We start from the raw sequence: 27,357 nt of genomic DNA on the forward strand, positions 1-27,357 counted from the left end.
GGAGTGAGCACATCTTGGGCTTCCCTTTCGTTCCTTTTTCTTGTTAGTTTTCTGACCAGAGCATTGGAACTGACCTGTCCTCAAGTTGGCTTTCTCCCCTTCTACACACTCGTCTGCAATTCAGTCCGTGTTTCCTGTTTCAGGGATTTCGCTTTTTTTCAGTTCTGGGATCTCCATTTTGGTGTGTTTAAGAATGTGCTTTCTCTTTGTCTGTTTGGTATGTTCTCACACTTTAGTTCTAGACACAATTCCTTAGTTCTTCGAACTTAGATAAAGTAGCTGATCTGAGTCTTTGTCTACAAGTTCAACGTGAGGCTTTTTAGCAATGACTTCTGTTGTCTTGTGGGTTTTTTGTTTCATGTATTTATTGTTTTGTGTATGTTCTTTCCAGTCTCTTTGTGTGTCTTATTTTTTGTTGTTGCCGTTTTGTTTTGATGATTTTTATTTTTTATTTACTTATGTATTTTCATTTTTGGAGACAGGGTTTCTCTGCATAGTCCTGGCTGTCCTGGATCTCCTTCTATAGACCAGGCTGGCCTCGAATTCACAGAGATCCATCTGCCTCTGCCTCCAGAGTGCTGGGATTAAAGGCGTGCGCCACCACCGCCGCCGCCGCCGCCGCCGCCACCACCACCACCACCGCCCAGCAATGATTTTATTTTAGCACATTTTAATGATAATGTGGTAATTCCAGAAATCAGATTCTTCTCTCTCATAAATCACTTGTTGGGGTTTTAGGGTTTTGGTTTTTGTTGAGACAGGGTCTTGCTTCAGTTTCCTGAGATTGCAGGTGCAGGCCACCATTCTTGCAGCTGGTCAGTGACTTTTGTGAATTCTGTGAAGTGTCTTTGTCATGTATAGGCACTAAAACTAAAATCTCCCTCATCAGCTAGTGATTAGCTAACAATTACTCAGGATTCCCAGAGTCCATGGAGCCAGTGAAGCCTCACACCCTGCTGAGGGCCTTTGTGCTTCCCTCAGTAGGCTTTCTCTTCAAGCTTAAGCCGACTTCCAGGGGCAGCCCTCTAAGGTGAGGGTTGAGAGCTCTAGAAGAGGATGCCATGTTTGTTTACAGTGCTTTCAGTGGAATATAATTTGCACACCATAAAATTCCTCATTTTAAAATGTGTGCCCGTGTTTCCACTGTATTCATAGAATTGTGCAACTCTCACAATTTTAGAAATTCTCACCCTCCTCGCATACACTATGTGTGGCCTCCTAGATTCTCATCCCAGGAAAACACCACGTTTTCAAAGCTTTCTCTAAATATCCATTCTCTAGATTTTCCTTCTAAGTTTTTCGGTTAGTGTTCTGTTTTATTTTTCGGCCTGACTGTTACCTCTTGCCCTACGTCAGTCATGCTGAACAGCTAGGTAAGCCCCTGTCTGGGTCACATGAGGACAAGGCAAGCACGTGTGGGCCACAGAGTTCCCGCTCGCTCAGTGGGATCTGCCTTTGTGCCCGCGCTGACGGTTGCAAGCCTTCAGTTCATCTCAGCAGCTCGGAAAAGCTAGCGCTCACCGTTTTGGGCCAGCGTTTTGTTGCATTTGTGGTAAGAGGTTTCTCAAGAGGTAGTCTGCCATTCTTCTCCATGCTGTTTCTTTCTTCCTTGACTTGAAATTAGTGCCTTCGGAGCGTTTACTAAAAATGAATTACCAGTTCCTGGGTAGTAGCAGCTGAATGCCAAGATGCCTGGCGTTTTCCATTCAGTTAATCCACAGCTCATGTGTGGAGCTTCTTCTTATGTATGAATGACTTTAAAAACTCTCTTCCCATGTACACGCATGTGCTTGCATGTATACACATATGTGCTTGCGTGTAAGCCACTTGTAGGCAGTGCTAGCCTACCCTGACACGCCAGTCTCTTCACATTGCCTTGCCTTTTATACCTTAGCTCCGTTGCTTGGCTCTTAGAGGATTATGTGTGAAAGAAAGGTTTAATTTAGCTCTTTGCTTTAGCCTGCATGGGGCCCGGGGAGAGGGCTCTGAATAGTCAGAATTCTTGCAGGGCTCTGTCTCTACCTCCAGGGGAAAACTGTGTTCAGCCTCCAGCTCTGCTGATCACTGATTCTGCTCAGGATCTCTGTGAGATCAGCCTAGCAGTGACCCAGCAGTAGCTGGATTCCAGCCCATGGAAGTGCTTCTGCCTTGATAAGGGTAGGGTTTGTTGGCTGCTTCTCTTGCAGACTTGGACCTTCTGCCCTCTCGCTGTTGACGTCTCAGTTTTTGTAGTCACAAGCCTGTGGCTGGCTCACTGTGGCTTCACGCTGGAGGTGGTTGGTGTTCAGCATTTCCAGTACTTAGGTTGAGGACTCAGGGATTGTGTGTGGTCATTTTGTGTCTTCAGTACATGTGACATAAGAGCAGAAGGAAGGAATATTTGAGGGGAGATAGGAGATGAGCAAGACTAGAGAGGATGGGGGTGGATAAAACAAAATGCTATATGTATCAAAGTGCGTATTGTAACCTTTATATGTTAGCTTGAAAAATTCAACTATAGCAGAAGGAAGCAGGCCACTTCTGCTGCATCACCTCGGCCACAGTGGTCAACTCAGGCTGCACAGGTTCAGTTGGCTCTCTCTTCACCATTTATGATTTTGTGTGGAAATGTGTTTTTAGTTCCTAGCAACTGATTTAAAATGAAAGGCTTAAGCAGGACACGGCAGCACACACCTTTAATGCTAGCACTCAACCCAGGACAGCCGGGCTGTGTAGAGAGACCCTTTCTCAAAAGAAAAAACAAGCAGAACAATAACAAATACCCTGAAAACAAACAGAAAGGTTTAGACATGATCTAGTGACACCTGCAGGGACAGTCACCCGGGCTTTAAATCTGAGGAGTAAAAGGAGCCCCTTAAAATAAGGCACGGAGTCTTGAAAGCATTAGTCGTGGTGGAGAACTGGAGCTGTCTCTGTGTCAAGGGAAATGAAGGCTTTCTAGACTCAGCGTGTTAACGTTCACGCTCTGGCTTTGGTCACACGGTACAAGTCCCTGGATCCCTTCCTGGTGTGTCTGCTCCTGCTCCCTCTGCTGCCGTCAACTTCCTGACTGCTGCTTCGTCCTCATTCGTCCTCAGCCTGCATCTGAGCCATTTCCCCATTAGCTTAGGGCAGGTGTTTGTTTGTTTGCTGTTTTTTTTTATGAGATTTTTTTTATTAAGAGATTTTCTGTTCATTTTACATATCAACCATGGATTCCCCTGTCCTCCCTCCTCCCACCCCCCAGCCTTCCCCCTCAACCCCCCCCCCCCCACATTCCCACCTCCTCCAAGGCAAGGTCTCCCCTGGGGAGTCAACAGAGCCTGGTACATTCAGTTGAGGCAGATCCAGTCCCCTCCTCCTGCACCAAGGCTGTGCAAAATGTCTCCGCATAGGCACTAGGTTCCAAAAAGCCAGTTCATGCACTAGGGACAGGTCCCGGTCCCGCTGCCTGGGGGCCTCCTAAACAGTTCAAGCTAATCAACTAGGGCAGGTTTTTTGATGCCTAACTTTTTCCAGTCAATTAATCCATGGCTCGTGTGTGGAGCTTCTTCTATAGCCCAGTCCCAGAAGGCCCTCATCACGTGTACCCTGACATCATGGCTCTGTTTTGTTTTGATTTTAATCATGTAGGAAACCCAGGATGAGTCAGCTGTGTTATGGTTGGATGAAATTCAAGGTGGAATCTGGCAGTCCAACAAAGACACCCAAGAAGCTCAGAAGTGTATGTATCCATGTAGCCAGTGTTTTGTTTATGTTTGGGTGGAGGGTCTGGTGGGTAGGAGGGTAGGTGGCTGGCTGGCAGGTATGGTTGGATAAAGTCATGTGAATGTAGACACCTTCTAAACTGCTACATTAATAATTCTCTTCTGAGACAGTTGCCTTAGGAATCTTTGCCATCAATGAAGCTGTAGACAGCGGTGATGTTGGCAGAACTCTGAGTGCCCTTCGTTCCCCGGATGTTGGCTTATACGGAGTCATCCCCGAATGTGGGGAAACATACCAGAGTGACCTTGCTGAAGCCAAGAAGAAGAGACTAGCAGCAGGTGAGTTATGGGGGAGTAAGTACATCCCCGAGCTTGTGAGGAGACAGATGGAGAGGAAGGGACAAGTGTAAGGAGAGATACTTTAGTGTGGATGTGCAGGCTTTAGGTTCACTGTTCAGGAAAGAGTCCTAAGCTTTGAGCGCTTGTAGACAACTGTGTTAACTAGACCAATTTCATGAGGGTGTGGGAAAGATCGAGAGACTTGCCTGCCTCTCCTAGGATGCCATAGCTCTGATTATCTGAGGACAGTTGAAAGAAGTTCATAGCAGAGACCGGGTTGTAGCTTTCTCCTTCCCGAACTGAAGTGCTGCACGGCCTCCCAACTTCTCAGGATGGTTTTCTGACCTGCAGCTCTTACAGGCTTTGAGAGAAAAGATTAGTATGGTTGATCCTGTGATGGGGCCTCCCAGGTATTCCTTTTTATAATACAACATAGATGACAGAAATTAGACATCACTTAGCCGAGGTTTGGTGGACACGTGAGATGCTCTTTTACTGTAAACAGGTTTTGGAAAATGTTCAGGTTCTCCCAGCTGCCTAGAGTAATCCTCTGGGGTTGGATGTATCGGTGGGAGTGTGGCTCTGGGTCCCCTTCATTTTCCCTCCGTGTTCTGCCAGGGGACAACAACAGCACATGGGTGAAGCACTGGGTGAAAGGCGGGTACTACTACTACCACAACCTGGAGACGCAAGGCGGAGGGTGGGACGAACCCCCAGACTTCGTGCAGAATTCTGTGCAGCTTTCTCGAGAGGAGATCCAGGTAGGCCACCTCTCTTCACATAAGAAGGGCCCGAGAGAAAGTGCTTCAGGGCTGGTATTAGTTCAGAGGAGCAACACTGTGCTCAGTAGTCCTGGACTCAGTAGGCTGTGGAACGAATTGTTTTGGGGTAATTGTGTTTCAGTGGTCTGGGAGATGATGAAGTCTAAACCAGAAGACATCTGAGTTGTACAATTCAGTGAGCTCCACGTGTGGTTCTTAAAGAAAACTTGGTGACCCTCTGCCTCTTGGCCTTTGAGTGCTGTGGAAACATCAGACTCTGAAGAGAGCCTGTGAGGGCAGGCAGAGATGGGGCTCTAGCACAGGGCGGTCATGGAAATGTGAGGGGAAAGTTTAATTCTGTCCTGGGGGAAGGCAGCCTAAGTGACATTTTTAACACGTGAGTAAGAGAGGAAAGAATGTTCCAGACAGAAAGTGTATAGTGCGGGAGTCACTGAGGGTGGAAAAACCAGGACTGTGTGAGGAAAGATACACATGCAGCTGATTGACTGACAGACAGGTGCAGCTGGAGCGGCCGCAGTGAGGCAGTGAGGGAGGGACCACTGGGCTGAGGGATGGAGGCTGCATCTAGTGATCTGTAGCCTTGGAGAGTCTCCCCAACCTCCCTAGGCACAGCCGGGCTTAGACAGACAGCGCTTGGCATGTGGGTCCAGCATCACAGGGCAGTGATGTTCCTTTACTTTTAGCACATGACTTAATCTCTTACTCCCACCCACTCTGCCCCTTTCATCTTCCTGGACAGCCACTTGCTCCTTTGTTAGCCTCAGCAGGGACGTGTCTCCCTTGTAGAACTCACTGTCGTGTCATTGCTTAATGTCTGCTGCCTTCCTCCCTGGTCCTGCAAGTCTCGACTCCTCTTCTCGTATTTTCCATTATTATACTTGTCTGGATTTGAAGTGCAGGGTGTGAGGTTGATCCTGTGGCTCTGAGGCAGAGCCTGGGAGTCCACATTTCTAACCAGTTCCCAGGCAGCGTGGTTGCAGCCACCCGGAGGACCCCGCATAGGTCATGTCTTCCTTCCCCAAAACACAGGAAAAAACAAAAGCAGCCGCCATGGTGGCACACGCCTTTAATCCCACTCTAGAGGCAGAAGCGGGTGGAACTCGAGGCCAGCTAAGTGAGTTCTAGGACAGCCAAGGAGACATAAGAGAGACCCTTTGGAAAAAGAGAAAAGGCAAAGCCCGTAGGATTTCTCAGATTTGACCTAACCTATGTTAAGTGCCTTGAAAGCTAGCCCCAGATTTCTCTATTTCCGTCCACTTCTTACTTAGCTCACAGCAAAGTAGCGTTTTGTCTGGCGTCGTTAGTGAATGCTTTCTTTAGCATCCGACACCAGCCTTTGAATTGTCAGGTGCCTTTAGGAAGTCTGCAAAACCCTCCCTCCGTTCATCTTCTCTCTGAATGTCCTGCTTCTGATGCCTTTCATAATCTCCTGCTGCCTTTTCTGCTTCTGCCTGATCTAGCTGTCAGCCCTGCATCACCCCTCTCCCTACAGGGCTTGTAAGCAGTTAAGAGAGGGTACTCTCAGGCAGAAAGCAGTGACCTTATTCAAGCCACCTGAGACCTGCACCTCCATATCTTAGCCCTTTCCCAACCGTCAGGTCTTACACACACACACACACACACACACACACACGCACGCACGCACGCACGCACGCGCGCACACACACACACACACACACACACACACACACACGCACGCACACGCACACGCACACACCCCGCCTTGAACCAGGGAAGGGGTGGTGGCTCCATGACCTCAGAGTTCCAGGAGCCTCCAGTCTTCATGCTGTGTCCTTAGAACATTCTCAAGGTCATCCCCAGAGACTGCTTGGAGCACTAACCATCGAAGTAGCTGTCCAGGCAGGAGCAGAGAGAAGAGGAAGAGCAGTAGGGCATGCTCCCAGCTTTCCCGAGTGAGCTTTCCCAAAGCATTTAGCTCACTGTGTGTTTGGTGTTAGGACCTAGAAAAAGGTCTCTAATACTAAGGAAAGAAACAGAAGGCATATTGGTAGGTAATCAGATAGGTGGATATTCTTAAACATTCTCATGGCTGCTGCCTCATTCAAGCCCAGGGCCTCTTTTTTTGTTTGTTTGTTTGTTTGTTTGTTTGTTTGGGGTTTTTTTTTGTTTTTTTTTGTTTTCGAGACAGGGTTTCTCTGTGTAGCTTTGGTGCCTGCCCTGGATCTCGCTCTGTAGACCAGGCTGGCCTCAAACTCCCAGAGATCCGCCTGGCTCTGCCTCCCGAGTGCTAGGATTAAAGGCGTGTGCCACCACTGCCCAGCTCAAGCCCAGGACCTCTTACTGGGATTGCAATAATAGCATTCTAATTCACCTCATTCACACTTACTTCAACATTCTTTCCCAGCATGCAGTGTGTGTGCACGAGCATGCTCATATACATGCATACACACCTGTAATCCCAGTACTTGGGAGTCTGAAGCAGGATGATAAGAGTTAAAGGCTAGGCTCAGGCTACATACCAAATCGGTCTCTAAAACAAAATAGAAATAACTGGGTGGTGTGGGGGGGATATGGGGGGTGGGGGGAGTGGGGGGGGTGGCAGTGCACTAGTGAACACAGCTCTCCTCCGGTCTGTTAGCTCTTCCGCCCACAGCGCCATTTTTCTAAAAATAAATCTCTGTTGGAAAGTTTTTCTGTTGTCCATCACCTGTAGTAATGGCCCAAATCCTCTAGGCCGCTGAGCAAACCCCTTCCCGGTGTGTGTGGTCAGGTGTCCTGCACACTTTAGTTCTAGGCTCTTCACCAGCATCGTGTGCCAGTGGGGATGGGGTCATGGTATAAGGAACGAATTAAAGGCCTGCCTTTAATATGGAATTATCAATGAACAAATCAGCCTGGCCCTGGAAAGCACACCTGCGGTCTTCGTGCCCGTTCCTCAACTGATGGGCTGTAATGGAAGGAGAGTGAAGTCGGCGCGTGCGTTCTGGGTGAGGCTTTGTGTCCAGTCTCTTGTCCCTGACTGTCACCAAATGCTCTTCCAGAGCTCCATCTCTGGAGTGACCGCTGCATATAACCGAGAGCAGCTTTGGCTGGCCAACGAAGGCTTGATCACCAAGCTGCAGGCCTGCTGCCGTGGCTACCTAGTGCGGCAGGAGTTCCGGTCCCGGATGAACTTCCTGAAGAAGCAGATCCCCGCCATCACCTGCATTCAGGTACTTCACACGGGGAGCAGGCCTCCCAAACAGGAGGAATAAACGGTCACACTAAAGTTGAATGTGTGAGTGTGTTTCTTGTGACCTCTTTTCTCTTGGATGGTTACCTCCTGTTTGTGAAATTATAATCATTGTGCTTAATGGTGGTGGCAAAAGGCGTTAGGGAGTACGCTTCATGTTTTCTTTCACTGTGTCTGTGGGCAATATTTGCACCTCTGGAGAGATAATAGTGATGGTGTTATAGTCACAACAAATAAATGGTGCTTCAGTGATGATAGCAGGAAAAATTGAATTAGGAATTTTGGCTCCATTGCTTCTAGACATCGTGAGTCTCTTAAGTGTCCTTATCTGTGAAATGGGTATGTTAATATGTGTCTCCCTTGCTTGATAACAGGATGACAAATTCGTGTGACTGTGTTTTAAGGTGGTGACAAGTGTAGGCTGGGCGTGTACAGCTCAGTGCTAGAGCACATGCAGAGTGTACACAGGCCATAGATTGGGTTCCTAGCACCAAAGCCCCAAACAGATCCATGTGAGGTGTTCCACTGATGCCAGGGAAGTAGTGTTCTCCAAGTAGACATGGTCCTTGCCTGCAGAGGCACTTCCTTCTACGGCTTCATCAGGAAGATGTGCTTGGAGAACAGCAGGCTGAGATTTTTTTTAACTTTTATTGATTCTTTGAAAATAATGCCACTTATACTGTGTGATGCTTTTAGTCACAGTGGAGAGGATACAAGCAGAAGAAAGCATATCAAGACCGGCTGGCTTACCTGCACTCCCACAAAGATGAAGTTGTGAAGGTATGGAAGCCCATCCGGGTTTGTCCAGGGGGCGTGCAAGGGACATGTTGAGAAGGCCTCCTCTAAGTTCCAGGATCCATTTCCCACAGATTCAGTCCCTTGCCAGGATGCATCAAGCTAGAAAGCGCTATAGAGATCGCCTGCAGTATTTCCGAGATCACGTGAGTATCCCCAGGTGCAACAGGCTGGTCAGGTGGGTTGTCCTGTGTCCCTGGTGACAGATGAGTAAGGGAATCTCCTCTTTGTCCCTTAGATAAATGACATTATCAAAATCCAGGCTTTCATTCGGGCAAACAAAGCTCGTGATGACTACAAGACTCTCAGTGAGTAACCATGGCTCCACGGTGAAGAGTTGAGGCGGTGCTTGGGAGTCCTCAGGTCCTGGGCACTCTCCACGGATCTCTTTGGTTGTCCTGAAGGCAAGGCTTGGGGGAAGGGTGCCACTTGTGATTAAGCCCCTTTGCTAACATGTGGCTAGATGTCTTGCTGCTTGCCGATGTAGCCCCTGTGGTAACAGAAATAACACAACTAAGGAACTGCACCTGGTGGTTGTCTTAGCACATTCAGGCCTGAGTGTTAATATCTCACGTGTCACTAGAGCTTTAAGACAGTGCTGCCGATCCTTTCTCAGACTTAGAGTCTTTTCTGGTAACTCGGGTCTTTGTCTGCTTCGTATTTGCTTTGTCAGTCAATGCTGAGGATCCGCCTATGATTGTGGTCCGAAAGTTTGTCCACCTCCTGGACCAAAGTGACCAGGACTTTCAGGAGGAGCTTGACCTCATGAAGATGCGGGAGGAGGTCATCACCCTCATCCGTTCCAACCAGCAGCTGGAGAATGACCTCAATCTTATGGACATCAAAATCGGACTGCTGGTGAAGAACAAGATCACGCTGCAGGTATGGGCTAGTGCCTCGGTCGGTGTGGGCACTTTGTACTGCTCCGTGCTGCCGCTCTCTTCCGAGAGGGAATGTGAGGGCTAACCTCATCTGACAGAGTGTGGAGGCCAACCTAGTCTCACAAGGAGTATGGAGGCTAACCTAGTCTAACAGGGAGTGTGGAGGCCAACCTAGTCTAACAGAGAATGTAGAGGCTAACCTTGTCTAACAGAGAGTGTGGAGGCCAACCTAGTCTAACTGGGAGTGTGGAGGCCAACCTAGTCTAACAGGGAGTGTGGAGGCCAACCTAGTCTAACAGAGAATGTAGAGGCTAACCTTGTCTAACAGAGAGTGTGGAGGCCAACCTAGTCTAACTGGAAGTGTGGAGGCCAACCTAGTCTAACAGGGAGTGTGGAGGCCAACCTAGTCTAACAGGGAGTGTGGAGGCTAACCTAGTCTAACTGGAAGTGTGGGGGCTAACCTAGTCTAACTGGAAGTGTGGGGGCTAACCTAGTCTAACTGGAAGTGTGGAGGCCAACCTAGTCTAACAGGGAGTGTGGAGGCCAACCTAGTCTAACAGGGAGTGTGGAGGCTAACCTAGTCTAACTGGAAGTGTGGGGGCTAACCTAGTCTAACTGGAAGTGTGGAGGCTAACCTGGTCTAACTGGGAGTGTGGAGCCAGCTTTCTCCCGCTAATCCTCTTCTCTTTCCACCCACCATCATCTTGTGCTCTACATTTTTGTTTGCTTAGAGACTAGACTCCATGTCTGAGTGTCTTGGTTCAGTGAATCACCTCATTTGTCCCTCTATTATCTGATTCAGGTTTTGTTCTAAGTTTTTATTAGAAACAACATCCCAGTCAGTGTCCGACTATAGTTGGAAAACTTGTTTGTTTTAGGACAAGGTCTCTGTGTAACTCTGAGCTCAAGGTACCATCTGGCCATCATCCGTCCACAGGGCTAGGACTGTAGACTCACCACTGTGCCTGGCTGACTTGCTTTCCAGAATTATATTTTGGGGGGTTTTAGCCTTTAGGGTTTTGAACTTCCGGTATTTCCGACTTGAGGATAGTTACTTATTATTTATTGGGTTGGGCACGTGTGGGGGTCAGAGGGCGAGTTGCAGCTTATTTCCTGCTACCATACGGGACCTGCGGATCAAGCTCTGGTTGCCAGGCTTGGCAGCCAGTGCGTTACCTACTGAGCCATCACACCGGCCACCCCACCCCACCCCTAGTTTATTTATTGTTTTATACGTGTGTGTTTTGCCTGCTTATATATCTGTGCGCTACATGTGTGGTTGGTGCCCTAGAAGGCCTGAAGGAGGTGTCAGATCTCCTGGAACTGGAATCACAGATGGTTGTGAGCTGCCATGTGGGTGTTAGGAATCATACGTGGGGCCTCCGGAAGAGCAGCCAGGGCTCTTAACTGCTGAGCCGTCTCTCCAGCCATGGACGCCTTTTTTTAAACCTTTTGTTTGTTTGCTTGCTTATTCATTTTTAGGCAGTATGGGCAATTGAACCAGGGCTTCCCCCACCCTAGGGTGAGCTACTTATCCAACTCTCTACTTCCTGTAAATTTTATTTTGTGATGATACCTTGATAGGTTGTCCAGATTGTACCCAACCTTGTAAAGTTTTGTTTGTTTGTTTGGTTTTTGAGGCAGGGTTTCTGTGTAGCCCTGGCTATCCTGGAACTCACTCTGTAGACCAGGCTGGCCTCGAACTCAGAGTGCTGGAATTAGAGGCTTGTGCCACTACTGCCCAGCTTCAACCTTGTAATCTTTTGCCTTGATAGCTTGAGTAATTAGGATGACAGGAGTTTGTCTGTTTATTGTGATAGCTGAACCGGGATATTAGGCATGCTGGGCAGGTACTCTGCCCCTGAACTTTACAAACCCTTAAGACATGTTTTTAAGGCTGGAATGTGTCTTAGTTGGTGGTATACTTTAAGCCATGGGTTTCACCTCATATATTCCAAAACTAGGCGTGGTGGTGCATGTCTTAATTCTTGGACTTGGACAATGGAAACAGGAAGATCAGAAATTCAAGGCCATCTTTAGCTACGTAGTAAACTGAAAGCCAGCCCGGGGTAATTGAGATCCTATTTTTCAACTTTTTTTTTTTTTTTTTTGGTTTTTCGAGACAGGATTTCCCCATGTAGTTTGGTGCCTGTTCTGGATCTCACTCTGTAGACCAGGCTGGCCTCGAATTCATAGAGATCCGCCTGACTCTGCCTTCTGAGTGCTGGGATTAAAGGTGTGTGCTACCACCACCTGGCCCTATTTTTAAGATCAACTCCTAGAAAGTGGTTTCCTGATTCCTCTGATCCCACATGGAGAAATCCATGGCTTGGGTTCTTCATGCCGAGGTGGCAGAAGTAGCCTGAGATACCAAAACCAGGATAAAATGGGCTGTCTAAGGGGCTGGCCAGTGCGGTGTCTGCAGAGGTACAGGATAAAGTGGGCCTTCTAAGGGGCTGGCCAGTGCGGTGTCTGCAGGGGTACAGGATAAAGTGGGCCGTCTGAGGGGCTGGCCAGCGCGGTGCCTGAAGGGGTACAGGATAAAGTGGGCCGTCTGAGGGGCTGGCCAGCGCGGTGCCTGCAGGGGTACAGGATAAAGTGGGCCGTCTGAGGGGCTGGCCAGCGCGGTGCCTGCAGGGGTACAGGATAAAGTGGGCCGTCTGAGGGGCTGGCCAGCGCGGTGCCTGCAGGGGTACAGGATAAAGTGGGCCGTCTAAGGGCTGGCCAGCGCTTCGGGTACCTGCAGGGGTGCAGGTGCAGAAGCACCGTCTCTGCACTACAAGCCTTTGTTCTGTGTGCATTCTTGTTTGTAGGATGTGGTTTCCCATAGTAAAAAGCTTACCAAGAAGAACAAGGAGCAGCTGTCTGATATGATGATGATTAACAAGCAGAGGGGAGGCCTCAAGGCCCTGAGCAAGGAGAAGAGGGAGAAGCTGGAAGCCTACCAGCACCTGTTCTACTTACTACAGGTGAGTGGCTCCGGGGGTTGGGTGTGCAACACCTAGCTGAGTTCTTCCTCGTGGGAAACCTTCCCTCAGACCCCTCTAGGAGTCTTGCCTGCTGCCCACTGAGGGGCATGTGAAGGGCTATCTTCTTCTGTATATTGTAATCTCTGATGTTTTACAAAGCATGAACTTGAGAGGGGAAGCTCAAGAAGCCTCAACCCTAGACAAAGAACTACGGCAGTTAAGGAACGCTGGGAGCCAAAGTAACGGGGAAGAGCACCCCAGCTGCTTATCTAATACCAGATGATCAGCCCTGAAAACATGTATACGAGTAACGTTATACAGACTGAGCAGGTTATATTTATATATTTATGTACCAACAATGAAAGAAAAAGAGGCCGTGAGTGTGAGAGAGCAAGGGAGGGTATATAGGTGGGATTGTGGAGGGAAAGGGAAGGGGGAGATCATAGAATTATAATTTCAAAAAAATATATTTAAAAAAAGCATGGATTAAAAGAAAAATCAACCTTTATATTATCTAAAAGTTTCTGATCTGTTGGTTTTATTTCAGACCAACCCCACCTATCTGGCCAAGCTGATCTTTCAGATGCCTCAGAACAAGTCCACCAAGTTCATGGACTCAGTCATCTTCACCCTGTACAACTACGCATCCAACCAGCGAGAGGAGTACTTGCTCCTAAGACTGTTCAAGACGGCACTCCAGGAGGAGATCAAGTATGGAAGGACTGACGGACAGGGTGGGCGAATGGGTGGGCCTCTCCCATCACCAGAGAAGCTCAGAGTTCAGACTCAGGCTAACTTTTGCATTTCCTTGGTCTCAATTTGTGAGAAATACTCTTTTCAAAGTATCCACTTTAAAATAGTTAGTATGAAGTGTTGGTAACTGCCTAGTGTCATGGTGCACTCCTGAAGTCCCAGCATTTTAGAGGTCGGGACAGGAGGTTAATAGTTAATAGAATTAATGCCCAGAACAGGTCTTCATATTCAGAGCCTTGCAAAGCATTCCTGTGTCGAGTGTGGCCACCTGTCCATCCCTGTCTAGTCTATCAAGAGGCATGAAAGACCTTTTAATCCTGCAACTGAACCAGACTCGACAGTGGCTGATTCTTAGTGGTTAGTACTATAGTGTAGTTATTATAGTTATGAGTGACTTCTTAAGAGAGAGCCAGGTGGGGCTGGCAAGATGGCTCAGTGGGTACAAAGTGCTTGCTGCCAAGTCTGATTGTGGGAGGCCAGCTCCCACCTTTTAAAGGGTTCCTATGAGGAGAGAGGAATAAGAAACCTTTAGATAGAAAGGTAGTGGAGAGGAGACAGACAGCAACACAGGATAGCTTCGGGAAGACTTGGATCAAAATCCACCGGCCCCTTCTGTCTCTTCAAAAGGGATTTTTATAACAACACTAAGGGGTGGGGCAAAAGACCTCCCCCTTGCTAGATCAAAGCATACTGCACAGCCAAGTGCAGACCCTTCCAAACACCTGGTAACCACACCCATGGTCCAGTCATTCCCCTATGGAACCTTGTTGGGTAAAGCAAGCTCAGATCTCACTAGGAAACCTTGGTGGGTCTCCACATCTGATGACCTGAGTTCAATCCTCAGACCCACATGGTAGAGAGAAATGACTCATTCTCTGGCCTACACACATATTCTACATAAATAACTACATGTAATTTTTAAAAGAAAGAGCAGGACAGGCATGATGGCCTACTGATAATCCCAGCATTCAAGAGGTGGAGGCAAGAAAATCATAGACCCTGTCTCAAACAAAATACAAAAAGTATTGCCAGGAGGTAGAGGCAGGAAGATTAGGAGTTTGAGGCCAGCCTCAGCTACATAGAGAGAACTTAACTCAGGGAAAAAATGATGTTGCAGTACTGGTCCTAATATGAAGGGTCCAACTGAGTGAGCAGCTACCAGAAGTTATGTGAATATCGAGAAATGCTTCCAGAGGAAGATATGACCTGGTTCCAGAAGAATGTCTTTAAGTTGATAGATTCTGGTATAAGTTTAAATTTAATTTGTGTTTGATATCTTATAGGTCAAAGGTGGATCAGATTCAAGAAATCGTGACAGGAAACCCTACGGTTATTAAGATGGTTGTGAGTTTCAACCGTGGTGCCCGGGGCCAGAATGCCCTCCGACAGATCTTGGCCCCTGTTGTGAAGGAGATTATGGATGACAAATCGCTCAACATCAAGACCGACCCTGTGGATATTTACAAGTCTTGGGTTAATCAGATGGAGTCTCAGACGGGAGAGGCAAGGTATGATCAGAACACCTTTCCTTTCGTGTGTTTGTTGTTCTCTGTATCTTTTTAAAATGCGGTCACTTTTGATTTACAATAATAATTGTTTGAATAACTTTTCCTGTACATTTATAATCTCAGTGTTTGGAATCTGGAGGCAGGAAGCTCAGTCATAGCTACACAGTGAGTTCCGGGCCAGCATGACTACATGAGATCCTGTCTCTAAAAAGGAAGCACACATACACACACACACACACACACACACACACACACACACACACACACCTCTTTTCCTTTGAGAATGGTGATTTAAGTTGATAATTCACTTATTAGGCAAATATTTATTGAGTGCTTGTTATATACCGGCGCTATTAGATAGATGTAGAATAAAACAGTAGTGAACAGGGCATGGGCGAGAGAGCTCAGTGGTAAAGGCTGTTCCTGTGCAGTCCTGGAGAACTGAATTCCATCTCCAGAGTCCATGTAAAAGTGGAGAGAACCAACCCCAACAGAGTTGCCCTCTGACTCTCCCCATAACAACAAAAAGAAAGAAATAACAAAAACTATAACAGTGAATGACACAGACTCATTCCCTTACCCCTTCATAGTTCATTGTTGAAGAGCTAACACACAGGTAAATAAAAATTACAGTCAAGGAAAGGTTTTCAAAGCTCTTTGTAAGGTATTCTACCGGAGTAGAGGAGAGCGCTAACGTTGGCAGGTGGTTAGGGACAACCATCTGCTGAGGCAGGACTTGTAGCTGGACCTAGAGGACAGGATGGTGAGTGCTAGGCGCACAGTGTGCATGCGCACTGCCCTGCCGTGGGGGGCCTACCACCTGAAAAGACCCCGCTGTAGCTGGAGCAGTTGAAGGGGACCGGCCATGCAGATCGGGATCGGGGAAAGTCTGTGGGTGGATGGTGACCTGTGCCTGGGTACTGAGGGCTGAGCCAAATGAACGCATGTGTTTGGGGAGCTGAGTTCACCGGAGTGAACTCCAACCACCAGAAAGAGATCTGAAGCAAAGGCTTGACAGTCCAATGTGGGCCTTGCTGGGAACAGGAAGTTCAGGAGCTGCCCTGCTTTTGGCTTTACACAGGTGGAGTGAGCACCCAGAGACAGTGAGCAGCTCTATCTCTGTTTTCCTTTGGGGCGGGTTGGGCAGCAGGTAGCTCTGGGGCTTGGTGGAGTGAGTAGCTTTTCACACCTCTGTCCTTCAGCCTGCAAGCTGGGCATGGTGGCTTGAACACAGAAAGCCAGCACTTTGGGGGCTGAGGCAGATATTCAAAGTTAGCTGCAAAAATGTGTCCTTTACAGACCAGTAACAAAATCTTCTGTGTCGCTGTTGATTTTAGTGTCCTGTAAGTCTGTCACCAGGATGGCAGTCTTTGCCTGTCTTTTTCTTTTTACTTTCTTGTGCTGGGGAAGAACCACTCAGGTCAGCTCTCAGCTCTACCTCTCTGCCATCTTTATCTGGGAAGTTTGGCCTGTCACCTAGGCCACCTTAGATAGCCGCTCCCTGAACGCTCGAGGTTACTAAGTTACTTCCTTAGATGATCAATGAGTCTGTCATTTACAAATCAGAATTCCACTGGCCAGTTCAGGATTTTTTTCTTGTTAGTGTTGGTAAGAAACTGTGTCTCCTGATTTTCATAAAATGGAAATCGTGTTTTTTTTCAGTACTAGTACCTATGAGGCATGGAAAGCCACCCAGCATGTAAGCACCATGCCCCTCCCCTCCCCCAGCATTTTCCCTTCTAGTTAATCACCCAATACAGCAGACTCGGACCTTGTCACCTCTTACGGAGAAGTATCATCTCTATATTCTTAAATTTTCCCTCTCCTCCAGCCACGCGGTGGTGGCACACATCTTTAGTCCCAGCACTCGGGAGGCAGGGGCCAGCCTGGTCTAAAGAGCAAGTTCCAGGACAGCCAGGGCTACACAGAGAAACCCTGTCCCAAAAATAAAACAAAACAAAAGAAGTTCCTCTTCTTGTCGGTATTCTTTTCTCTGACCACAACCACTGGCCTTTGTGGTTTGAATTCTTTGGTTTGTTACTATTTTTGTTTTATTTATTAACTTTTGTACAGTGCTGAGGATCAAACCCAGGACCTTGTACATGTAGACAGTGCTCTGCCACTGAGCACTCTCCTGAACAAACATGTGAGGTTACGGTGAACTTTACTGGTATAAAAGAGACCACGTAGAGCTTAGAGTCATAAATTACAACCCCTTACTGGCTGTCACTCAGCATGCTGTGGCTTGTACCCTGTCTGCTTGTCTTGCTTTGCCATGGCGACTGGAACCAACTCACCATACATCCTTTCCTTGGCTTCAGTTCTGGTGGCCTTTGGCACTGCTTAACTTGTGACCATGTGACTATATTCTCTTCCTCCCTGGCTACTCCCCTCCCCTGTATACTGTCTCCCTCTGTCTCTCTCTTACCAGGTCACCTGGTTTATATTTAGGGACCACTTGGATAATCTAAGATAGTCATCACTTTTTTTTTTTAGCTTTGAAAGTACCAGAAACTTTCCCCTGGCTCTCAACTCTGTGTCTTTATTTCGCCCCTGTTAAGTGTAGGCCCATGTTGTAGCACATCTGTTACTCTATGCCAGCCAGTCTTTTTCTTTTCTTTCTTTTGGACAAGTCCTTATGCATCCCAGGCTGGCCTTAAATTCACGGTGTAGCCACAGATGACTTTGAACTCTTGACCCTTCCACCTCCACCTCCCAAGCATGCACTGTAGAGCCTGATTTATGTGGTGTTGGGGATTGAACCCAGGGCTTGGTGTCTGCCACCGGCCCCACCCTCAGCCTCTCACGCCTGCCTCTTCTGACTAACGGTACTCCTTCAGTTCTGTGTCTGCCTGCCTCCTCTAACATCCAGGGGTACCCAGTTCTATTGGCTGTGTGGTGTCTCTTCAGTCCCGTGGACCTTCTTGGTCTCCATTGTTACACCTGAATCTTTGTTCATCCTCATTGTCCCTGGATCAAGCGGGACACCAGTTTCCACATCCCTCGTCTGTGTCTGTCTGTCCATCTTTAATTCCTTGTGCTGCTCTAGGGTAATCTTTCCTCACAATGTAGAACTTTCTTTAAACTGTGTGTGTCTGTGTTGGGGGTAAGGGAGTATGTGGAGGTCAAAGGACAACTTCATGAGGTTGGTTCTCTCTTTCCACCCTTCTGTGGGTTCTGGGGACCAAACTCGAGTCTCCAGACTTGCATGACAGGCCCTCTCACCTGCTGAGGCATCTCGATTCTCCAGAACCTCAGAACCAGACTTAGCAAGTGTCTAGGGTCCCCCGGGGCCTGACCCCATAGCCTTTTCACTCTTGTTTCTCTCCTCTGTTCTCCGTGTGTGTAGACGTCCCTCCTAGAAGACCCTTCACCTCCGCTTTCTTGAGCTGAGGTGTCTGTCTGTCCCTGGGGTCGGGGGCCTTCCTTCCTTTCTCCAGTCTGAGTAGAGGCTCCGCCTGTGGCCAGAGCCGTTGTTTTTCTTCATTGTGAGGGATTAACCCGGGCCTTGGGTACGCTAGGTAAGTCCTGCATCACTGAGCTAGCCTTGAGCCCACACAGTATGTTTATGATTGTATACCTCTGCTGCCGTGAGAGACACGACAGATGTGCTGTCTTCAGGACTTACTGTCTCTAAGTGCTTATCAGAGTGCCTGACACAGAAGACATCCAATTCACAGTTGAAAACCCAAGTTCAAATCTTAGCTCTAACTTTTACCAGCTCTGTGCAGAGCAGCTTAAGTTAGCTAAACCCTCTGGGTCTTTCTAGTTATAAAAGATGAGTTTCCTGCCTCGAGCTATCCTGGGCATTGGTCTAACATTGCTGGGGGTCATTTCTGTGTTCTTAGCAAACTGCCCTATGATGTGACCCCTGAGCAAGCCTTGTCTCATGAAGAAGTGAAGACAAGGCTAGACAACTCCATCAGGAACATGAGGGCCGTGACAGACAAATTCCTCTCAGCCATCATCAGCTCTGTGGACAAAATCCCGTGAGTACCATCAGTTATGACTCCGAATAAAGCCTGGCATTGATGATGATGTTCTCTGTGGCCCTGACCTTCTGTTTTGTCCATCCCCCAGTTACGGGATGCGTTTTATTGCCAAAGTGCTGAAGGATTCGCTGCATGAGAAGTTCCCTGACGCTGGTGAGGACGAGCTGCTGAAGGTAAGAATCTGAAAACTGGTGGGTCCCTGCCCTCCTCCTCGGAGCCGCTAGAGGCAGCTTAGAAACCTAGTCCTGACCGTAGACCAGCAGGAAGTGCCTGAGTGTCAGTTCTGGCGCAGCTCTCCTTGACTGTGAGCCTCAAAAGCGGTTGTAAATAGAAGATGATAGCCTTTCTAATCAGTTTCTGTTCCTTGGAAAGGCACGCTGAGTGAGCATAGAAGTGGGATTTTCCCTGAGTTCTCTTTTCTCGGAAGCATTGCTCCCTCTCCTGGTGGCCAGGCGAATCGCAGCAAGCACGGCGGCCCTGCTAAGGCTTCGCTGCTGCCTCTTCCTACTCGCTGTTCTCTTTCTGTTTAGTTACTTTTATTTTTTTTAATCTGAACGCTTTTCTCTTCTCTCTCCTAGTTCTGTGCTTTCCTACAGTGAGGCCTCGATTCTAGACTTTCTGTTCAGGTGAATTAATTTTATTTTTTTCTGGAACTCTAGGGGAGATGCCATGATTGTCCTTGAGTTCTCCTGTGGAAGAGATGTGTGTTGAGTGACTTATTTCAGAGGCATGCCCTTGGCCTTTGCAGTCTGCAGCATGTGGATGGTGGGGTTGGACGGATGGCATTGTGCTAAATAGGCCATCTTAAGGGTTTGCTTTCGCTGTGTGCCATAGCTTCCTAAGAGCCCACCTAGGAAAACCGAAAGCGCAGGTGGATGGCAGCAGCCTTAGCTGCTAATGTCACATGGGAACAAAAGATGCCCTGACGTGTTGGATCACACAGCTTAAATGTCACTTATACATTCTGAATCCATTCTTTCATTCATCCTGGTAGTAGTTTTCAGTTCTCTTGTTCCCCCATACACTCCAGAATTTTTTTTTAAATTTATTTTGAATTCTAGGTCTTGAAGGAAAGTGTATGTGCATGTATGCATGTTGGCGTGTATTTTTTGTTTACCTTTTCCTCACAGGACCGCATTTTCTCATTTTCATTGCTAGCAAAGTCACGTGTGGCTTTCTTAGCAGTGTGGTCTTTAACGCCCATGCTTCTGTTTCAGATTATTGGTAACTTGCTTTACTACCGATACATGAACCCGGCAATCGTTGCTCCCGATGCCTTTGACATCATTGACCTGTCAGCAGGGGGCCAGCTCACCACAGACCAGCGCAGAAATCTGGGCTCCATTGCGAAGATGCTCCAGCATGCAGCTTCCAATAAGATGTTTCTGGGCGATAATGCCCACTTAAGCATCATTAATGAGTATCTTTCTCAGTCCTACCAGAAATTCAGGTAAGGGGCAAAGCAGACGATACGTAACCCAACCTTTTATGATACTTTGTCTGTTTTTGGTATAAGGGTAATGTTGACCTCACAAAATGAGCTGAGAGATGGTCTCTCTAGGGGAGAGTTTTGCGTTTCTTTGTTGTTGTTGTTGTTGTTGTTGTTGTTGGGGGGGTTGTTAGTTTGTTTGTCTGTTTTGTGTTGTGGGGTTTTTTTTGTTTGTTTTTATTTTGTTTTCCAAAACAGAGTTTCTTTGTGCAGTCCTGGAACTCTCTCTCTAGACCAGGCTGGCCTCAAACGAAGAGATCTGCCTGCCTCTGCCTCCTGAGTGCTGGGACTAACGGTGTGCGCCACCACCGCCTGGCTAGTTGAGTGATTCTTGTGGGTGGAAACAAAACTGGCCAGAGAACTAGCTGTTAGTATCCCAAGGCTGCCAGGCAGGAACTGAACAGCACACATGTGGCCATTTTTCTCCAATGTCGTTGTCTTGGCTGTTAGTGTCTGGACACAGGCGGAGCTGGGAAGGTCTGAGTGCCCTCCCCACAGCTGGACACGGAGCTGGGAAGTCTGAGTGCCCTCCCCACAGCTTGCATGCCAACACCACCTGCTGCTGCTTATTTTCAGACGGTTTTTCCAAACTGCTTGCGACGTCCCAGAGCTGCAGGATAAATTTAACGTGGATGAGTATTCTGATCTAGTCACCCTCACCAAGCCGGTAATCTACATTTCCATTGGCGAAATCATCAACACCCACACTGTAAGTGTTTCCCCTTAATTACTTAATTTCATCACACTGCCTTTAATTACCTTCCCTGGCACCTGTTTCCTTTCTGATGGCCAGGTATCTCATTTTGCTGTGATCTTGTTTTGTGTTTTTCAAGACAGGGTTTCTCTGTGCCCTGGCTGTCCTGGAACTCACTCTGTAGACCAGGCTGGCCTTGAACTCAGAGATCCGCCTGCCTCTGCCTCTTGAGTGCTGGGATTAAAGGCGTGCGCCACCACCTCCTGTATTTTGCTGTCATCTTAACTGACCATAGCCCCTTGGGTTTTCTCTTTCTTTTCTGTTGCTGTTCTTTGGTGGTGATGGGAATCAAATTCAGCGTCTCGTACGTGCTCTGTGCTCTGTCTTTGAGCCACACCCCAGCTCTGCTTCATATTTGACATATCTGCTGCTCTGCAAGTTACCCCTAAGCCACCTGCTTCAGAATCATCCATGCTGACATTGAAAAGTGATGTTTGCCAGACATATGACAGGTGTCCTGACCCAGAATGCCTAGGAATGGACTCCAAAAGCGCATTGAGAGCACTGACTTAGGGGCTTGATAAATCCTCTTATACCAGCCGTCTGCCTTACTCCTTTCACGTGGCCTAGAGCGCCAGCTTCTTCTCCTCTGTGGCTGTGGAGTTTTCCTTTGAAAGCTCCCTAGTTATACAGATTTTTCAGACACAATTTCCTTCTCCCTTTGGGGACATGTGCATCAAGCAGTAGTACATACATGAGGAGATCAGCTGGGATAGTAGCGTGCATGAGGCTTGGTTGCATGACACTAAGATAATGTCTTGATGCTTCTTTTCTGAATAAAAAGACTGTACTTTGGCAGAGTTTAAAACCTGGCATTAGAAAACAATAACAAAAAGCAAAACAAAACAAAAACAACCAAAACAAGCTATGTCCCCAGAACCCTGAGTAAATCTCAGTATGTCGTTCTATTGGTGCTTGTTGGGTGTAGTGATGAGTTTAGTCTATGTCCTGTGACTTGCTTACATGGGAGCATTTAAATCAAGAGGGAGCAAGGCCAGGATTCCCTGGTGTTTCACAGTGCATGCTGCTCCGTGAAGTTCAGTGTGCTGCTCTCATGCTCCTTACTAGGTTAACCTGTCTGTGTTTGGGTGTGGTGGTCTTGTTGTCTGGCCTCTTGTGCAGATCCCTGTTGGGCCTTGCTGCTGGGGACAGAGGGTTGAGGGTGAACATGGGTCAATCACTTGTGTCCTTGCAGCTCCTGCTGGACCATCAGGATGCCATTGCTCCAGAGCACAATGACCCCATCCACGAACTGCTGGACGACCTTGGCGAGGTGCCCACCATTGAGTCCCTGATAGGTAATGTTCTTAGTTAGCTTCTAAAAAGCTGAGAGGGGAACCTAGCAGAGATCATTATCTCTCTGATTTTGCACTGTATCAAATTCTAGATACCCTGTAGGAGACAAACGCAATGTAGGCCCCAATCTATGAGCAGCCGAGTCCAATGAAAGAGATACTTTCAAATACAAAGACAAAAATAATCATACATAATTAGAAAGTGTAAGTCTTATAAAGGAAAGGCTATTTTGAGGGAGAATTTCAATGTTACATTGTTGAAATTTTTTGAGATGGGGGGGTCTCACTTTGTAGTCCTGTCTGGCTTGGAACTCACTAGAAGACCAGGCTGGCTTCACATTCGCAGAGATCTACTTCTGTCCGCCTCCTGAAGGCTGGACTAGAGGTGTGCACCACTGTGCCCAGTGAAATGATTTTTCACACCTTTATGAAGTTACTGTATTCTGGACCCTTTTCCTTAACCATCTGGCATATTTTCCTTTACTTCTCAGTACAAACTGCTTGCCACACATCAGTATGTTGGTTTCTCAAGAGTCACGCTGGACCTGCATCATATTTATTTGTATTATTTTCCCTCCAAAGTATCTTTTTATTTCGTTGACTCTTTCTGCGCTCCCAAAACTGCAGGGGAAAGTTGCGGCAATGTAAATGACCCCAACAAGGAGGCCCTGGCCAAGACAGAAGTGTCCCTCACGTTGACCAACAAGTTTGATGTGCCCGGTGACGAGGATGCAGAGATGGATGCTCGGACCATCCTACTGAAGTGAGTATGGAAGGGAACGACCGTGCTGGCCGCATCACCCTGTCCTGGACTTGGCACAGGACTTAGTTTGCTAACCCACAGTTACAGTCTTAGAACTCCTCCCCTGTGCCACCTGTTGTAGTTTCCTTGTTCCTTGTGCCGGTGACTGCCCCTGTGGGTGCTGCAGCAAGGCATTGTGGTCGTGATGGTGGTGCTGCAGCTGGGCTGAGATCCAATGACGAGGAGGTAGAGCACACAGCCGTGTTAAAACCCATTCCCATCTCGTTGCAGCACAAAACGTCTAATTGTGGATGTCATCCGGTTCCAGCCAGGAGACACCTTGACTGAAATCCTAGAGACGCCAGCCACCAGTGAACAGGTACCCGAAGGTTTCATACTCATCTTCCTAAAATGGATAAGCTCCTCTATGATGGGTGCATCCCTAGATAGAGGTACAGGGAAGGAATTGGACCCTAGGGTGAGCATGGGTCTAACTTTGGGACAGTCATAATTTGGGCTCATCTGACTGAGAAAGTTGGTGACTCCTAAATCCAGAAGATGTTCTTAGGACGTGAAATCCCTTGCCCTTACAAGAGAATAGAGAGGAAGAAGGAGAGGGAGATGGAGAATATAGGATGGATGAGAATTTAATCTGGAACAGAACAGCGTGTCTAGTAATTTAATGACTGTCTTATAGTTGTTATTATAAGAAGTACCTTGCTTGTGTCTATAAAGGTGCAGGATGTGGCTTTCAGGAAGCCGAGCATCTGGATTCACAGCTGTGCTTTGCTAGGTGGAATGAGATATCTCACCTTGATGCTCTTCCTCGTCTGGCATTTAGTAGAGGGTGGAAATTTGCAGCGGAGTTTGAGAACTCTGTATTCGAGTGCAGATATGCTGTATGAGTCCAAGTTTAGGGTTCCAATGATGAACTTACCAAGAAGTTTTTTTTGGTTTTTTTTTCATCTGTAGGAGGCTGAACATCAGAGGGCCATGCAGAGACGCGCTATCCGGGATGCCAAAACCCCTGACAAGATGAAAAAGTCAAAACCCATGAAGGAGGATAGCAACCTCAGCCTTGAGGAGAAGAAGGAGAAAATTCAGACTGGCCTCAAGAAGCTAACAGAGCTTGGGACCGTGGACCCAAAGAACAAATACCAGGAACTCATCAATGACATTGCCAAGGTACTGCATGTGGGGGAACAGTGGTGGCCCAGCCTTGTTTACAGCTGCTTCAGGAGCTCAGACAGACAGAAGCCACTCAGACCACAGCATAGCTTCTCATGTGCAGACTAGTACAGTCTCAGGACCTGTCTCTGACTCTCACACCAGGACTTCACTCCCTGAGGTGGATTTTTTGTTTGGTCTAAATTCATGAGGCGACGGTCTTCAGTAGAGCTTCCAGTGTCTGAGTTTTTTGTTACCCGTGAAGAATCCTTCAGGCCTTTCTCATAATTGCTATGGAATATATAAAGTTGGTGATCATATGATAGACTTGGTTTGTGAGAACCACCCCAAGCCAGGGCTCAGAGTTCTAATTTCACTGAGATAATGCTGTTCACACCGAAGAACTTGGTTCTTTTCCTTCCCTCTCAGAATAGCATGTTTATGAGGTTTAGACCAGCTTTGTAAGTAAAGTCTAAAACCACAAAATCTGAACACACAACTCCCTGTTGCTAGAGGATATAGGCAGATGAGAGGTGAGTTTCTTTAGGTTGTGAACACAGGTCACTGCCTGTTAAGAACAGTTGGCGTGTTTGAGTTCAGCCCAGCTGGGTCGTAGAGCGGGGTGATGGTTCAGGAGGCGCAGGCTGCCTGTCCTCGTTTTCCTGATTGTCCTGGTTGTGCTCCAGGACATCCGGAATCAGCGGAGGTACAGACAGAGGAGGAAAGCCGAGCTGGTCAAACTGCAGCAGACGTACGCGGCTCTGAACTCGAAGGCCACCTTTTACGGAGAGCAGGTGGATTACTACAAGAGCTATATCAAAACCTGCTTGGATAACTTGGCCAGCAAGGGCAAGTGAGTCTTTGGTTTTCATTCTTCCCGGGCAAGGGTGAGAGGGGTGAGAAGAAGTAGAAACTGCTCCAGAGTGACAGTGAAAGAAGTGTTTTAGTTTGACACTAAATTTACTACTGTTAATGTGGGGAGAGGAGAGTGCGTGTGTGGAGCTCAGAGGACAACTCCCAGAAGTCCTCTCTGTCTACCATAGCTTCCAGGAGCTGTGACCTGAGCCCAGGTCCTCAGGGTCTTGAAGTAAGTGCTTTTACTTGCTGAGTCATACTGCTGGCTTGATACTAAATTTCTTTTCTTTTCTTTCTTCCTTTCTTTCTTCCTTCCTTCTTTCTTTCTTTCTTTCTTCCTTCCTTCCTTCCTTCCTTTCTTTTCCTTTTTTTCCGTGACTGATCTGGAACTCACTATGTAGACCAGGCTGGGCTTGAACTCAGATATCTGCCTGCCTCTGTCTCCCAAGTGCTGGAATGAAGGGTATGCCCCAGCACACCTGGCTGACAGCACATTTTAGCTACAGCACCTAGGTTCTACTTACTCATTACTTCCTTACTTTGCTTCTGATGTCTGCACAGTTGCAGGTTCCATTTAGCAGTGTGATGTGGGCTGTTGGGAAAGGGCCTGAGGATGCTTCCAGCACTTCTTGTTGTGGTTTGGTCTGGAGTTAGTGAACCGTGCAAGGGGACCGCCTAACTTGGCTTCCAAATCTGCCACCAAGCACGGTGGCACACACCTGTAGCCCCAGCCCATGGAGGCCTGTCCCCAAACTGACCAGCCTCCTAAGGACTTTATAGATCTTTGGGCTCCTCGATGCTGCGGCTGGACCACAGGTCTCCAGGGAAAGCTAGCTGCAGCTTTCCCGTGCTGGCCGCAGACCCGAACCTCCCAGTTTTGCAGGGAAGAAACTGCAAACTCCCAACCTTTTATTTTTTAGAAATTTCAAACTTCAAAAGGTTGAAAGGACGGGACGCCCATGAGCCCTTCCTATGGATTCTCTAGATTTAAATTAGTTGCCTGCATTTCTCTCCCATAGATCAATCATGCTCATCCCTGGAGGGAGGCGGGGCTGGTACTAGAGAGATGGTCCCCTCGCCGCCTGGGGAGCTGACTCCTGTACCCTTGTGACAGGTCCCTGCCAGTCTTTGTGGGCTCCCTGACTTTCTGACACGCTCTGTCAGGCTTAATTTGTAGTTTGCTCTTCCTGGGCCTAGAATGATGATTTTCCCAAGCCTCCCTGATTTCCTTTAGAAACTGATCTAGTGGCTAGCCGTCCTGGTTACCAGGGTCAACATTTCTAGGTCTTGTAGGCAGACCCAGCTAGGTGTTCATTTTGAATGGCTGCACACTGTTCCAGGAGCTAGCTAGAAAAGATGCTTCTACTCCGCTATCTGTTGATGAACATTTGTATCAACTTGTTCACCATTACACAATTCGGTGGGGCTGGAGAGATGGCTCAGTGGGTAAGAGCACTTGCTGCTCTTCCAGAGGACTGGAATCTGGCTCCCAGCACCCACATAGGGCAGCTCATAGCTGTCTGTAACACCAGCTCAGTGGATCTGGCAGACCCCACCAGCCTCCACAGGCATGCACACAGTTGACACACAAACATAAAGAAAAGGTAATCCTTCAAAATAACAGAGAGATGGTGCAGTGGTTAAAGGCACCAGCTGCTTCTCCAGACGAGCCAGGTTCAATTCCCAGCACCCCCATGGCGGCTCACAACTGTCTGTACCAGGGAATCGGATACCCTCTTCTGACCTACCTGGCACCACACATGTATGTGGTGCACATACGCTTACACACACAAAGTAACAAAATAATCCATTCCATTTCTTAAAATGTCTGCCTCAGCCCCTTACACACGTGCCGGTTTGCAAATGCAGGCAGTTCCCGAGAGTAAATTCCTAGACGTGGAAGGGATGGATGGGTCAGAACTTCCGAGCAGCCGGCATTTGCTGTTTCGGTGACCTTCCTAAGGGTCGCCCCACTCACAGCCTGCCATCACCCGCTCACGATCCCGGGATGGCACTCACCTCTTTTCTTCCCGTGGTTACTCGGCATGGTGTTTCCGTCTTTCATTTCCCTGTGGACTGCCAGCATCTGTTTCTTTCACCTTCTCTTCCATCCTCTGTCACTGCTGTGCTGCTCCAGTGTCTAAAAGTTGTGTGTGG

General features: G+C 47.9%; 1 protein-coding gene across 1 annotated transcript in view; it reads left to right on the forward strand.

Annotated features, from left to right (window-relative positions):
• Iqgap1 (IQ motif containing GTPase activating protein 1) overlaps positions 1 to 27,357 on the forward strand; it is a 100,431-nt gene that overhangs the window by 63,861 nt on the left and 9,213 nt on the right. Inside the window, exons 16-35 of the mRNA XM_059272370.1 lie at positions 3,613 to 3,703; positions 3,858 to 4,025; positions 4,644 to 4,786; positions 7,810 to 7,980; positions 8,697 to 8,780; positions 8,870 to 8,941; positions 9,034 to 9,103; positions 9,469 to 9,677; positions 12,490 to 12,645; positions 13,193 to 13,356; positions 14,682 to 14,906; positions 18,755 to 18,895; positions 18,987 to 19,071; positions 20,116 to 20,348; positions 20,964 to 21,096; positions 22,337 to 22,439; positions 23,064 to 23,199; positions 23,470 to 23,557; positions 24,151 to 24,363; positions 25,032 to 25,198. Of these exons, the coding sequence (XP_059128353.1) occupies positions 3,613 to 3,703; positions 3,858 to 4,025; positions 4,644 to 4,786; positions 7,810 to 7,980; positions 8,697 to 8,780; positions 8,870 to 8,941; positions 9,034 to 9,103; positions 9,469 to 9,677; positions 12,490 to 12,645; positions 13,193 to 13,356; positions 14,682 to 14,906; positions 18,755 to 18,895; positions 18,987 to 19,071; positions 20,116 to 20,348; positions 20,964 to 21,096; positions 22,337 to 22,439; positions 23,064 to 23,199; positions 23,470 to 23,557; positions 24,151 to 24,363; positions 25,032 to 25,198 (2,852 nt within the window). The remainder of the gene's footprint in view (positions 1 to 3,612; positions 3,704 to 3,857; positions 4,026 to 4,643; positions 4,787 to 7,809; positions 7,981 to 8,696; positions 8,781 to 8,869; positions 8,942 to 9,033; positions 9,104 to 9,468; positions 9,678 to 12,489; positions 12,646 to 13,192; positions 13,357 to 14,681; positions 14,907 to 18,754; positions 18,896 to 18,986; positions 19,072 to 20,115; positions 20,349 to 20,963; positions 21,097 to 22,336; positions 22,440 to 23,063; positions 23,200 to 23,469; positions 23,558 to 24,150; positions 24,364 to 25,031; positions 25,199 to 27,357) is intronic.

The sequence above is a fragment of the Peromyscus eremicus genome, chromosome 1 (genome assembly GCF_949786415.1).
Source record: "Peromyscus eremicus chromosome 1, PerEre_H2_v1, whole genome shotgun sequence".
NCBI classification, from domain to species: domain Eukaryota; kingdom Metazoa; phylum Chordata; class Mammalia; order Rodentia; family Cricetidae; genus Peromyscus; species Peromyscus eremicus.